At 38.2% G+C, this 13,692-nt stretch overlaps 1 protein-coding gene and 1 long non-coding RNA gene across 4 annotated transcripts in view; one reads left to right on the plus strand and one right to left on the minus strand.

Annotated features, from left to right (window-relative positions):
- The window catches only part of C2H10orf67 (chromosome 2 C10orf67 homolog), a 42,986-nt gene extending 39,449 nt beyond the window's left edge, over nucleotides 1-3,537 (minus strand). For 2 of the 3 annotated variants that reach the window (XR_003495193.3, XM_013098416.5), the window contains exons 1-3: nucleotides 3,369-3,537; nucleotides 2,339-2,459; nucleotides 866-1,009 (exon numbers count right to left, since the gene is read on the minus strand). Coding sequence is in view for 2 of the 3 variants with exons in the window: in XM_013098416.5 (XP_012953870.4) it covers nucleotides 866-1,009; nucleotides 2,339-2,459; nucleotides 3,369-3,517 (414 nt within the window). In the remaining variant the exon portion in view is untranslated. The remainder of the gene's footprint in view (nucleotides 1-865; nucleotides 1,010-2,338; nucleotides 2,460-3,368) is intronic. The other variant, XM_027450630.3, reaches the window with a different exon arrangement.
- Nucleotides 3,538-3,594: 57 nt separating this feature from the next.
- Nucleotides 3,595-6,472, plus strand: LOC101799154 (uncharacterized). Its single transcript, XR_003495194.3, has 2 exons — nucleotides 3,595-4,077; nucleotides 6,007-6,472. It is a non-coding gene; the product is annotated as an uncharacterized lncRNA (long non-coding RNA).
- The last annotated feature ends 7,220 nt before the right edge of the window (nucleotides 6,473-13,692 follow it).

Here is a 13,692-nt window from a genome sequence, read left to right on the forward strand (position 1 = left end):
AATAATAATAAAACAAGAACTTGAACTGTGCCTTCTTTTAAGAAAATTAAATACTATTAAAACTCTTGAATTTGAAAGAAAAAATACTAAGCTTATGTCCCTTTTCTATCATTTTTTTCCCCTGACACATTCTTCAATTCCTTTACAGCTTTTGGCTAATTAATCAAACTGTATTTCTTCCTCTATAAAAGGTAGGTTCCCAACTGCTTTAAATACAAGCACTTATGAAATAAGGGTTGTTTCAGATGTTTAAAATAGGAATTCATACCTTTCCTTTTTTTTTTTAACTTTTGCTTTTTTATGCTCATATCAGAACCTTAAAAATGAGGTTGAATCTTTGCTCGTACTTCTTCCTTGTAGTGAGTGCAACCTAGTTGCAACATGATTGACTACAAGCATTAATGCTGTCATGGACTTTGATCCATGAGACCCTGAAGATCTCATGGAAGGTCCTAAAGATCACTGAATATATACTTTCAAATAAATGTATGGGAACAGAACAGTAAATAATGGATGCACACAAAGTGTGCTACATTTCTTGCTTGTTACAATATTATTATGAAGAATTTTACTAGAAATAACTACACTAGAATTTAAGACATTTTCATAGCTATCATTGTTAGTATGCAGAGAGTACAACATAATCCATGTTATGTTAATTGCAAATTTGCAAAAGACACCTTACACAGTAATTTTTTTTTAAATCTATGCTAGCATTTTACTTTATTTTCTTATTTTCAATACTTCTGTGAATTGCTTTTTATTAAGTAAAATATGATATTAAGCCACACAAGGAGTCTATATGAATGAGAACTGACATATATTGAAAATTAACATAGAAGTGACCAAGAATTTTTCTCTTTACCCGTTTATGAAAAGACTCAATGTCTGTCAGTCTATCCTTTATATATTTACAGAGATTTGAAGCCTGCTCTTCAATTTTTTTTTCATATTGCGCTTGAATGGTGCTTTTGTAGATGGACAAATCTTGCTGGAGGGATTGAGCGAGCTAAAAATCAAAATTCTGCTATTATTTATTTTTATATACAAAGTAAGATAAACAAATAAAAGTTTAACCATTCCATTACTGTGTTCAAGACTATCATCATTCACAGGTGGCATCATTCATTCACCTAAACACAAGTATCTAATGCATTTCTATGCCCTGTTATATGTAAAGATATTTAGCTTTCTCAAAATGAAGCATTTTAGGAATACAAAAATCTGCCAAATGGTAACTACTCAGATTTTGCAGAACAGATCCATACACGTGTATCAATACAGACATCAAAATGAAAGCCTAGAAGTGTTCAAAACCTGTTCATTAAATTTAAGTTAGTACTCTGCAAAGTATTTTACAGGAACAGCACAAAAATATCTGCATTTTTGCAAAAAGTGACAGAGGAAGTGTTGTAGAAAATTCACTCTATTTTTCACTGACTTAGATGAGCAAAACAGAAATCTTCCAGGGAAATGAAGTAGAAAGCGATATTGCTTCCACAAATTGTACCAAAAGCACTGAATTTTAATTCTTGTGTATATTTACACACCATTTGAAAATTGGAAAGTGTTTTTTTTTTGTTTTTTTTTTTTTTTTTTTTAGGAAATTAACTTTTTGCACACATAATTATTTTATATCCTGAACCACCTTCTTTTGCAATTTCTAACACAGTTAAGGGACAGACAGAAATGTCTCATTTTGATGGAATGGATCTCCCTCCACAGGTCTCTAGAGGCACCAGTCTTCCTTCACAAATTGTTAAAGCATTTATGTTAAGCAGGCTGCAATGTTCCTCATTATGGACTGCATTCTTCCTCCAAAATCTAAGCATTAAATTTCAGTGAAACACTGTTTAGGTTACACATATTACTGTGCAACAGCAGATAATACCATTTGGACCTTCCTTCTAACTTACTCTGTATATGATTCGTGCAAAGCGGAAGCACTGGAGTATTTTATTAAATCTCCTTAAATGGATGTTTTAGGTCACCTTATAGGTGGGTATTTATTATTATATATAGGTGGGTCACCTTGTAGGTAGGTATCAATGGAATGGATAGGCCCACATTCAATTCCAGACTTACAGCCCCTATCAAACAAGATTAAGTCTTCAGAATTTATCATTTTCAGCATTAAACAATGGTAATCCCTACATAATCTTCTCTGATGCAACAGTGTGCTATTCTACTTTGAAAACAAAAAATTATGTAATTTGTCTGAAATAGGTATATGAAGACAGAAAAAAAGTCAAAACAGATCGCTTAAATATTACACAAAATAGAGATGACTGACAAAAGTATGTATACCACGAGAAAAACTAATACTTTCCTAATCTACCTTGATTAAAGCTTGCGTAGCAGTTGCTAGCTCATTTAATTCTGGGATGTCTTTGATATCTGTTTGCGTTGCATGATCTCTGCTGGCACATCCTATTTTTAAATCATCTGAAATGCAAGACCTGCAAAAACAGACAGATTTGGAAAACAAAACAAAACAAAACAAAACCATACTTTAAATAGTATAGTAGTTGCTTTAATAAAGTTAATCGATCTATTAATAATGGATATTCAGAGATAAAGTGCCTATAATTTATTTTTTCATTTCATTTGTATGGCTTTTGTAAGATAAAGTGTAGCAAACACATCAGTAGCTTCTTTCTGTATTTTTGTTTCATGAAGACAAATGTTTTCAATCAAATACTGAGTAACAACTAAAATTCAAGCAACTCTACCATTATAAAAGAAAATGCTAAAGAAGTGTTTGCATTCTAAGAGAAAATAGATATTTTTCAGTGTTCTTTAGAGAAATACATCAGACCAAAAACTGGACTGTAGACTTATTTAGGAGCTTGATCTTCTATTTCACTGAAAAAAAAAATATTATTTGTATATTACTGATTTCCTCAAAATGACACTTAATGCCGTTACAATCTTAATAAAGCATTAGATCATTGGATTGTTAAATATTTAGGATTTTTGGTGCTGTCAGAATTCTGTTATAAAAGGATAGCGTCAGACATTTCTTGCCCAGGTCTACCTAATTTGTAAGTGATCAAAACTGGGCAAATTGACTCAAAATTTTAATGTCACTCAGTCAGAGGTCTTCTGAAGACCCCTTTATTCTGTGAACATTCAGGCACATTCCCAGTAGTATTACTGTTGAATATGAGCGGCTGTGACGCTGTATCAATCCCCAGATCTCAGCGTTTTAGGGTGGGATGCATGAAACCTCTCACCGACGTGAGATTACACTGTGAGAAGCACAACCAAAAGGAAAGAATAACCGTGGGCTACATTAACTTTAATTTTGCGTGAAGGGAGACTCCTTTCAATTTAAGCACAAGGAGATTCCCCACGACCGGCCTCACCGGTGCTGGGGTTGGGGTTGGGGCTGGTGCTGGGGCTGGGGCCGAGGCAGGCGGCAGGGCAGCGCCAGCAGCTCCAGCGTCGCCGGGGCGAGGTAGCGGGCCCATGGCTGCGGGCAGGCGGCGGCCGCCCCCGCCTCACTGCCGCTCATGGCCGGGCTGGGCCGCGCCGGGGCCGCCGCGCCGCACCCGTGGCAACCAGCGCCCGCCCCGGCAGGCGGAGCGCAGCGGGGACGCTTCCGTTCGGGAAGGGGAAGCGGCGGCTGTCACAGGGGGCCCGCGGCCCCCCCGGGGTGGGTGGGGTGCGTTTCGTCTGCTCGTCAGCCCCCTCTGCCTTCCAGGTAATGGGTGTGTGGTTAGGAGCAGCTGCCTGCCCGCGGGAGCTGCTGGATTGAAATGTAAATGGTGAGGCCCTGTTGGGTTTGCACTGAGCGGGACCTGAGGAGAGCTGGTGCGCTGTGCCTAAATTCCTGGCAGGTAAAGAAAATCCCCCCCTCCCCATCATGGCATATTGCAGAGAAATTCTTTAATTGTTGTAGGTGATTATCGGGCACCCAAGCACCACCTTGATCATCCTGGATGTGGAGTGAGGCGCTGGAGGTGGAAGAAAGCCAAATTTCTTTCTGGTTATGACTGCAAGCTAGAAAAGGGTGATGTCAAACACTTATCAGCTTCTCATAACAACTTATTTGCTTTCAGTGTAATAACAAAGGTAGTTTTTTTTTTTTTATTTTTATTTTTTTTTAATGTTTGAGATACCCGTATGATGACCAGAAGCTACTCAGAATATTCTTGTAATTCTCCCTGGATAGAAGTCCGTCAGACAGTATGGGCTAGCTGGAAAAAAATACTTAGTTATTAGTCTGTGTTTCAATGCACTGTGATCTGCAGTGCTCTGAAATCAGTAATTAGCATTTGCACTAAAAGTCACTTCAGTTTTGTCTGAACTCAAGTTGCACATAGAGAGAAGGCACCTGTTTAAGAACAAACCACATCCATGCAGCCCAATCCTATAAATAGAGAAGCAAAATAATGGCTTATCTAACAAATTGTAGGGATTTTTAAATGGGATGAATTCTAATCTTTCTAGGATTATCACCTATGTCTGTTCAATGTGATATATAATATTTATGGAACAGAAGTTATTACAAACTATGTTTACATAATAAATCATCATTTATGATATTTGGAGTCGTTAGCATGGATGAAATATTGCAAATTGCTGTGAATCCATAAGGTGTAAAGGATTTGTATGGCTTATAGAAAAAGTGTGCCTTCAATTTTGAGAATTAAAACAATTTTATTATTTGTGCCTCTTTTTTGTAATCTCTGGGCACCATTTCACTTTGTCCACAGAAGAAATATGGAAAGAGATAGAAACTAACGTGAAATTTAAATTGCTAAGTTTTCTCTCTTTCTTGAGTTCAAGCTGAAAAAGATGTAAAGCAACAATCTTTTTATATCAGAGAAATGTAATTGGTAAGAAACGAGCAGATGTCATCACTACTTAAACAAATGTTACTAAAGTTAATATAAATAGGGTGATGTCATTATGAAGTCATGTGCTTGTAACTCAGGCGTTCTCTGACATTTTCTCTCAGTTTAGCAAAAATAATAAAGGCAATTGAGTGAAAAGCAAAGATTGTTACTTGGCTTACAAATACCATTTGTAAAACTTGCCTTACTTTTAGGACAAGCAATAATAATGTATAGAGGAGTTCATTTTGTTTGGGGAAGAAGTGTAATTTTCCATTGGAAACAGAAATGTTTTATTAACATAGGCTGTAGTGTGATACATGGAAAAACTGCCCCCAAATTACATCTGTGTTCCACTGATATACAGGAATCAGATTAAAGGTTAAGAAAACTGTTTTTCATAATCCCATATATTGCTTGGATACATGTGAGAGGAACAGGGCGATACTGACCTGATAATTCACATTTATTTATAAACAGAAAAAATGACACTTTGCTTATGATGTGTTTTATCTTGTTGTAGTTGTTTTCTTACTTTTGATTACAGCCTGGTCTTACTATTGTAACTACTACATTTACGTTAAGTAGCTTGATGCTTCACGCCTTAATTACTGCAGTCATTACCTTGTTTATTTAGAAACATTGTTGCTGTCTAGTCTATATAAGGTAAGCTACTGAATCTTCTGAGATAATAATCAAAAGTTATTTGTTTATTGTCTTCGTTCATCAAATTCCCTGAAGAGGATTTTATGTTATTTTAACCTAGTTAGGAGCTGTTGAAAATGGATTTGGAATGGTGCTGGTGCCAAATCTTAAATATAGCACTTATGACATAATAAAATATTGGCTTTAATTTTACAAAATGAGGTTGGTTGTCTCTCCAGGACAGCTGCTCTTTCACTAGTGGGTTGGGTTTTCTCTTTCCTGTGGTTCCACAAGTGGGAGATAAGGCTTCTGCATCAGCATCACTCCTCACCATGGCTTCTTGCTGAGCTTAGATGAAGTTGACTTCTAGGGAACTGATGTTTACAGTTGAACATAACATCTTTTTTAAAACTAGATGCTCTTTTATTACTTAACTAAAACACAGTATTTGGTGTCTGTTATGTTAGAATAGAACAAGAAAGCTTTTGTATATATGTAATATGCCCGTTTGTCTCTTTAGCTTGGAAATGTCCGGATTCAACAACACAAGGGAATTGGCAAAACACGATGAAGCTCCTGTCCCATTCAGCTACCTCAGATTTTGCTTCAGTGTCTAATTGTGATCATTTTACACATCCTGCCTCCTTTGACTGACAGTCATCAAGAGTAAAGGGTCAAATTGTCTTAGTCCTATATTTCAGAGAAACAGAGTAGGTTGCAACACAAGTATGACAACTCAAACAATGCATGTATTTCCTATTTTTTTTCCTGATTATTGGAGGCATTTTTGACCCAAGAGAAATACAGTAAGTCTGTTTTATTCTCACTGTCTGTGTTGGAACAAGTGAACAGGTCTTTAGGTATATAGTTTGTTTTGAAGGCCATTAAAGCAGCTGCAAACTTCAAACAAGATGTAAGACAGTTGCTCTTTGTTCAGGCTAATGACATAAATCCCTCAAACAATTTGTAAAAAAAAAAAAAATAAATAAATAAAAGTGAAGTAGCACTTTCAGAAGATGGATGTATTTGCAGGAGGAGAGAATGACAGATCACAAACCCCTTGGGAAACAGAAATAAATGGAACAAAGTAGCGGGATGAGGTTTTACTGCACATACAGATTAAAGTCTTTACCAAGCTATTGCCATACTGATATCATTAAACCAAAATGGTCCTTGCATTCACAGGCCATCCTGTTTTCAACATACTGCTACTAGTATTTTGTTACCAGGATCCTTCCATGAAATTATTTGCAATTATGTCATATCTGAAAGCCAAGGCTCTGAATCAAGACTAAATTTATTCATTGCCAGGTTGTATCCATTTCAGTTTGGCCAGCACTGTCCTTTAACTTAATCAGCTCTTCTTGCTGCCTAGTATTTCATCTGTGAGGTATTTATAGACAGCCCTTTTCAATCTTCTTTAGATAACGTAAGCCAAGAATGTTTGGTCTCCTCTTGTTAGGGTGTCACCAGTGCTGTGGTCATTTTAATTCCCCCTTGCTTATGTTCCAGTCAAAATTTAACATCCTTAAGCAATGTTGACCAGAAATAGATATGATATTCCAGATGAGAAGGGATAACGATGAAGCTATTTCACTATTGCATACCATGTGTTGATTTTTCTTCTCTCCTGATGATTTCCCACAGCTGATATTCTGCTAATAGCAGAAATACTTACCTGTCACCAGGTGGATGATCTTCCATTTGCAGTGCTGAATTTCATCTATCCACATAGGCAACTCCATTCCCAGTCTCCAAATGTTTCCAGTATGATATTTCAAAAATCATTACAGTAACAATGTTGCTCAGCTCTACAGCCATTAGTGAAAGTCAATAGCACAGCATGTGCCAGAGTAATTAATGAAAATATTAAACAAAGTCAGTCCCAGGACTAATTTTTAAAGAACTCCACTGGCAAGCTTCTTTCAGCATAATGATTCCTTTAAATTATCTGCAGCTTTCTCTCCTCTAATGAGTCCCACAGCTGCCTTGTAGTTCTTGTTCTAATTCCCATTTTCATTGGTTTAATAATCTTTCACACTGTGCAGTATCAGAAACTTTATTTAGATCCAGCAAGATTAGATACACTAAATTTTCTCTAGTAATTTTATACCAAATTCAGAGGGGCATGCACAAAGCCCTCTGTTCATCAGGAAGGCCCAGGTCTGATACAGTAAGTTAATTTTAGTTGGGATTCTCACACTGAATTACTAAATGAGTACAGATTAAGTTTTATAAAATTGTACTTGCATAGAAATCACAATTAGAAAAATGTTTATATTTTCATGTATGGATAATACATGAGAACTAACTTGTAATTAGTACTTTTTTATAACAATTGTAATGTTTCAAATGTACTTGAATAAGTACAGAAACTGACATTGCTGAAATCTAATTTTTAAATTTCTATAGATGATCACTCATAACTGTAGAAACACTACTTTGTTTTTCAGGGTGACCAAATTGAGTTAAGATTCTATCTTGTTGGTAGTTACTGGTATAAACTGACTAATTGGAGTGTAGTTGTTCCCAGCTTCTTCCAGTGAAAAAGACATTGGACTTGGGCTCACTGTTACACTCTTTTTCAATTACCTCTCACTATATTGGAACTTTGAAAATGTTGGATCAGAAAAATAATGGTGTATTCTGCATTTAGCCATGAAAAACTAGGTTAAGAAAGGTTTGCCTGTTTACAGGGTAGGATGTTAATAAGGATTAATTGATGTCATCCCTCCTCTCTAATGGCTCTACCTGCCTTATTTTTTCTCATTAGACAGTGGAGTTAAATAGCTGTGATCTGACCTTGCCATAACAGTTAGCTCTACGCGATGTAGGTGGAAACAAAGCAGGTTTGTAATTGCAATGAGGTACGTTCTTTCCGTAAATTTCATCAGGGCTAGAACATTACTTGTTGGGCTGGTTATACCGTGCGTAACCACAGTCCTTTCCCACAGGATGGACCAAGCAGTGGAGTAACAAAGGTATTTTATGTAATTATATGTTATTCCGTGACTCTGAAAACATTAACTATGTAGTGTGGTTTTCTGCTACAATCCTTGTCTGTGTGAAGTGATGGTACCTCCTTTGGCTGTTTCCTGGTGGAAAAAAAAGGTAAGGAAAGCTCTGCATTGCAGGGTTTTGGAGGACAGAGCAGATGAGACTGCCATTTGAATCAGTCTCTGAAGCCTTTCTGTTGCAAGGCCACCCATGGAAATGTTGGATGCTTATTGCCTTATTGAAGCATGTTTTAGCTTCAGGAGTAGGCAGTACTGCAATTTCTTTTCTACCACAGTTTTTTTTTTTTTTTACATTTACTTTTTTTTGTTTGTTTGTTTTTTTAAATCAAGATTAATCTATTAATGATATTTCCTGTAATTGTACATGACGATTTCCTGCTTCTGTTATTTCTGTACTGCAAACTTCCTCTACTAGCTTCACGGTCTGTTCTTGTCAGAACTCTGTTCTGCTCTTGGTATGAACCAGAATATCCAGTTGCCTCAACTCTAAATTTGCCATTGACCAACATGAAAGGAAAAAAAGTTATCTGATATAGGAAATCAAATAGTTAATAAAATATAGACATAGCAAACGCTTCTATATCATTTGAGGTTTATTAAGATATAAGCCTTTCTAAATTCCATACACATTTTGAAGCTTGTTTACATCACATTATTACTTTTTTTTTTTTCCTCAGAGAAAATAGCATTGTTGATCCCTTTATTTTTCTGATAGCATCTTAAGGCTGTATTCACAATGAGCACCACAAATGCCATCTACAGTTCTGAGTAGAAATGAGAGACTTGACCTGCGTCATAGCTCACATTTAGAGGCTCGCTTATCAAGTGGGATATGACTATGAGACCCTGAGATATGAGTGAATGTCTAAATTTATCACCAACAGTCCTTTTTCCACAGTCTTGACACATGATGTCACACTGTCGGTTACATCTCTAATGACTAGTGCACCCATACAATGAGTATGATTTTAACATGACAGTATAATAGAAGCTAAACAACAAATTGTGAGGCAACTCCCTAAGATACATCCCTTGTTTTATGCAGCATTTATACTTCAAAAGTAAGTGTTGATATGCTTACTCTTCATTTTATGTTAGTGGTATGTTAAGGGTTCAAGGAAGTAGATACTCTACAGAATAAAGGGTCATCATAAGGCCATCACAAAGAAGATGGCATCAACAGAAGAAAAAAGAGACTGGGAATGGAAAGAGCAGAATTGGTTCTTGTGGCAGTGCTGTTAGTTCATGACGTCTTCACAAGTTCATTTAACTATACGCTGAATAACTTACCTGTAAGCTGGTAATTTTATGAAAGGAATGATGTGATCACCTGCAGCAACAAAAGATAAAATGAATGATTTGGGATGTTCTTTCTAGTTCCAGCTCATGTATTTCTTCCCTGTCTTGGAGGATCCTTGGTTTATATCCATAGTATGTATATATTTTTCTATTATTTTTTAACTTTGTCCTTGACATACTACTTTAAATTATTAATAAAAAATAAGCATCTCATTGTCCAATTATGTACAAAGAGCTATGAATTCATGAAATACTTCAGCCAGAAATATCTTTGGCTGAAGGACAGTTACGTTACCAAGAAGAAAAAAAAAAGGCTCTGGAAATGCTTATTCAGTGTCATTCAATACATCATTTAAGCTAGCTTCTCTCCCCTTCTTCACTAATAAATGATCCTGCTGATGTAATTAACTTGTCTCTTCTGTGTCAATCATTTAAAGTAGTTCCACTCTTAGGAACTTCAGTTTTACGTCACTGAATGCCACCGTTTTTCCACAGCTGTTTTTATATTGTGGTCTGCCTTCTAAACAATCTGAACAATTCCTGGCATGTACAGCGTAACCAGGGATAATGATTATGTCAGGAGAAACTTTAACCTCAAGAGATATTTACGCTTTATTACTACAGAGATTGCTTTAAGATCTATTCTGTATTAGCAAGGGAATCAGAAAGCTGGGAACAGTAATTTATGGAAGACAGTCAAAGTTATGTTATGTTCTGCTTGCTTTACAAAGCCTTCTAGTGCCTGTGTGGCCACAGTATGCAGGCAAAAGTGACAGAAGCTGAAAAGGTCAGAATATTCTGGAAGCAGTCAATCCGTGCATCATGTTTTATCCAGGCCACTCTGAAAAGCAGAGTTTAATTTTTCCCCAACAGCCAGCTGTTGTACATCCAGCTCAGAGAAACAGCAAAAATGCATCTTCTGGTAGTAAAAGGTACCAAAGACATAACCATGTGCCCTGTCCTTTTATTGTCCTTCCCTTGCATTGAAGAAGTTCAAATTCTTTGAAATTTAATTCTCACAGGGACTGTATTCATAGCACCTGATCATTCCTCTTTGTTGTCACCCTTTTCTTCAGTCTGGGACCCTTGAGCAAACCATGGATTAAGAGGTAATTGTTAAAAACAGAAGTCAGATATTTAGAAAATGACCTTTCAGGTATGTGCTGACTTCTTGGTACCTCTTTCTATGAAAGCTGAGAACTAGCCATGAAAGGCTTGTGCTGCAGAGGCTCAATGGGATTTTTGTTGTTGTTTTCACAAGAGATTGGATTCCACCCGAGCCAAATGCATATGACTAATTCTAGGTGCTCAGTCATGGAAAATGTTGGCCACATTGCACTGTCAGTGTTTAATAACAGGTAAAAAGCATCAAGGTGAACTTCTCTTTCTATTTACTTTGCATGGGAGATAATTAGTATGTTGAAAGCAATATACTATTAACACTAATACAGCAGTATAAGTGTTTGTTTTGTCACTAGTTACCTAGTAACAGATTTTGATTGTATTTTAACATTATTAGGAAGCTGACTACATGCATTTTAACTGAAAACAGGAATGGCATTATTTACACCTGTTTATAGATGAAAAGAGAATAAAAGAATGATGCATCTGATAACATTACAAAAAATGCTGGCATATTTAGCATCTGTTTCAGGGTGCTTCTTGGATTTTTGTTCAGCTATAAATAACCTTTTTGTCCAGAATATGCTGTAGCAGAGCATCAGAATTTTTGGCAGGAAGTAAACAAATGAGGTTTAACAAGAGCAAGCATAGAGTCCTGCACCTGGGAAGGAACAACCACATGTATCTGTACAGGCTGAGGGTTGACCTGCTGGAGAGGAGCTCTGTGGAGGAAGACCTGGAGGGGCCTGGTGGATGACAGGTTGACCATGAGCCAGCAGTGTGCCCTGGTGGCCAAGAAGGCCAGTGGGATAAGTGTGGGAGACAGAGGAATTTGGCCAACCTCCTTTCACTGGTTTGTGGGGCAGGACAAGGGGCAATGGTCAAAAAATGGATCACAGGAAGTTCTGCACCAACATGTGAAAGGACTTCTTCATGGTGAGGGTGATGGAGCACTGGGACAGGCTGCCCAGGGAGGTTGTGGAGTCTCCTTCTCTTGAGATATTCATGGCCCGTCTGGATGCCTCCCTGGGCAGCCTGCTCTAGGGAACCTGCTTTGGCAGGGGGGTTGGACCCAGTGATCTCTGGAGGTCCCTTCCAGCCCCTACAATTCTGTGATTCTGTGATCAGAATACTAACATGATGGAAATTTGGGCATACATAATGAATCTGGTTCTTTCCTCAAAGGAAGCACCACAAATGTTGTACCTCATCGTAACTAACAATCAGAACAAAACAGCTGCCCATCAATTACTGTACCACCGTTCCAAATAACCTGTGGTTTTGGAGAGGTGGAACAGTCATTATTGGGAGTCTCTGTAACATCCTAGGAGACAGAAATCAGCAGTACTGCATATTCAAACTGCAGCACTCATTTTTAACAGAAGTTATTCTCCTGCATCCGTTTAGTGCTCTCTAACAGGAAGAGCTGCCTCTCTCTGTGCCTTCCCCCCCCCCCCAACTCATTTACCATACTATTTAAGACCTTAAACCCACCACCCTGAAGTCAGCTCTGGCATTCACCTGTGGGCAGAACGATTCACTAAGCAAAAATGTAGACATACATTTTTTAAAGTAAAAAATGTGGGCAGAAGAGCCGGTGAGCATTAAGTAATGTACATCTTTATTACAGTAACAACGCAAAAACCCCACAGTGAACAGCTATTGGCACATTTTAAACCCTCTGGGAAGGGACAACTTCCAGTGATTTTACATTAGATCACCTCTGAATATATTAGAATTCATTTTAGCTTGGGAATATACCTTGTAAAATTTTGATTAAGAAGCAAAACTAAGCAGGAATCTTTCTTTTGCTCCAGGCCTTCGTTTTAAGGAGGAAAGCACTTCAATTTACTACCACTTGGCTCGTTTGTTTCCTCTCAGAGCCATTTGTCATCCAGAAATACAGATTCACTGGCTGATCTCACATGCTATATTTAAGGCAGAGTGCTGAACATTCAGAAATACAGGAGTCACTCCGTAATTTCAGAGCAGCTGTAATACCTTATCGCCCCGTAAGCGGCTGCCAGAAGCGCTCCTGGCTAATGCCCATCGCCATTTGTCCACAAGTGTCAGCTTGCTGGCTGGGGCAGGGAAATCAGGGATTTGATTCAGATCTGATACACCTCTTACACTTCAAAGGCAATGATTTTGGGTACGTGTTGACTAAATTTTTAGGAAAAGGCTCCCCGTAGTGCATGGGACTGGATGCTGTGTTTCAGCCAAAACAAAAAGGGAAAGCAGATCTGAGGACTGTGCCCTTAAGCACCCCCAGTTTTTAGCATCGAGGATTTCAGCGTTTCTCATTCTGTGTGAAAGGTGAGGAGATCAGAAAATATGTTCTGAATAAAAATGATGTGTGGTGTTGGGGGTACCACTGGACATGCGTTCAAACCACACCTAAGGCTCCAAGGAAGCAGTTATTTTATTTTTGACACTGTGGCCACGAGTGATTCTCTTAGTTAAGACTTGTTTGTATTATTTAATGAAAATAGGAACAAGGACAATTCCCCGTGATCTTTTTCAGCTGTGTTTTCAACCCCCCCGCCCTGTGGTATTCACCCACCGCCCCCAACTTCATTATGGACGCCTTGAGGCAGCTGGGGGGGGGGGGCGTGTCCTCACGAAGCGCCGCCCCCCGCATTCCAACGTGCCCAGGCCCTGAGGTAAACACAGCGGCGGCCCCGCCCCCCCGGCCCGGCCTCCAGCAGCTTCCAGAAGGGCCTGGGCCCGCCGCGCGCGTGCCCGCGGAGAGGGGGGGGGGCGGGAGC

Source organism: Anas platyrhynchos, chromosome 2, assembly GCF_047663525.1.
Source record: "Anas platyrhynchos isolate ZD024472 breed Pekin duck chromosome 2, IASCAAS_PekinDuck_T2T, whole genome shotgun sequence".
Lineage (NCBI taxonomy): Eukaryota > Metazoa > Chordata > Aves > Anseriformes > Anatidae > Anas > Anas platyrhynchos.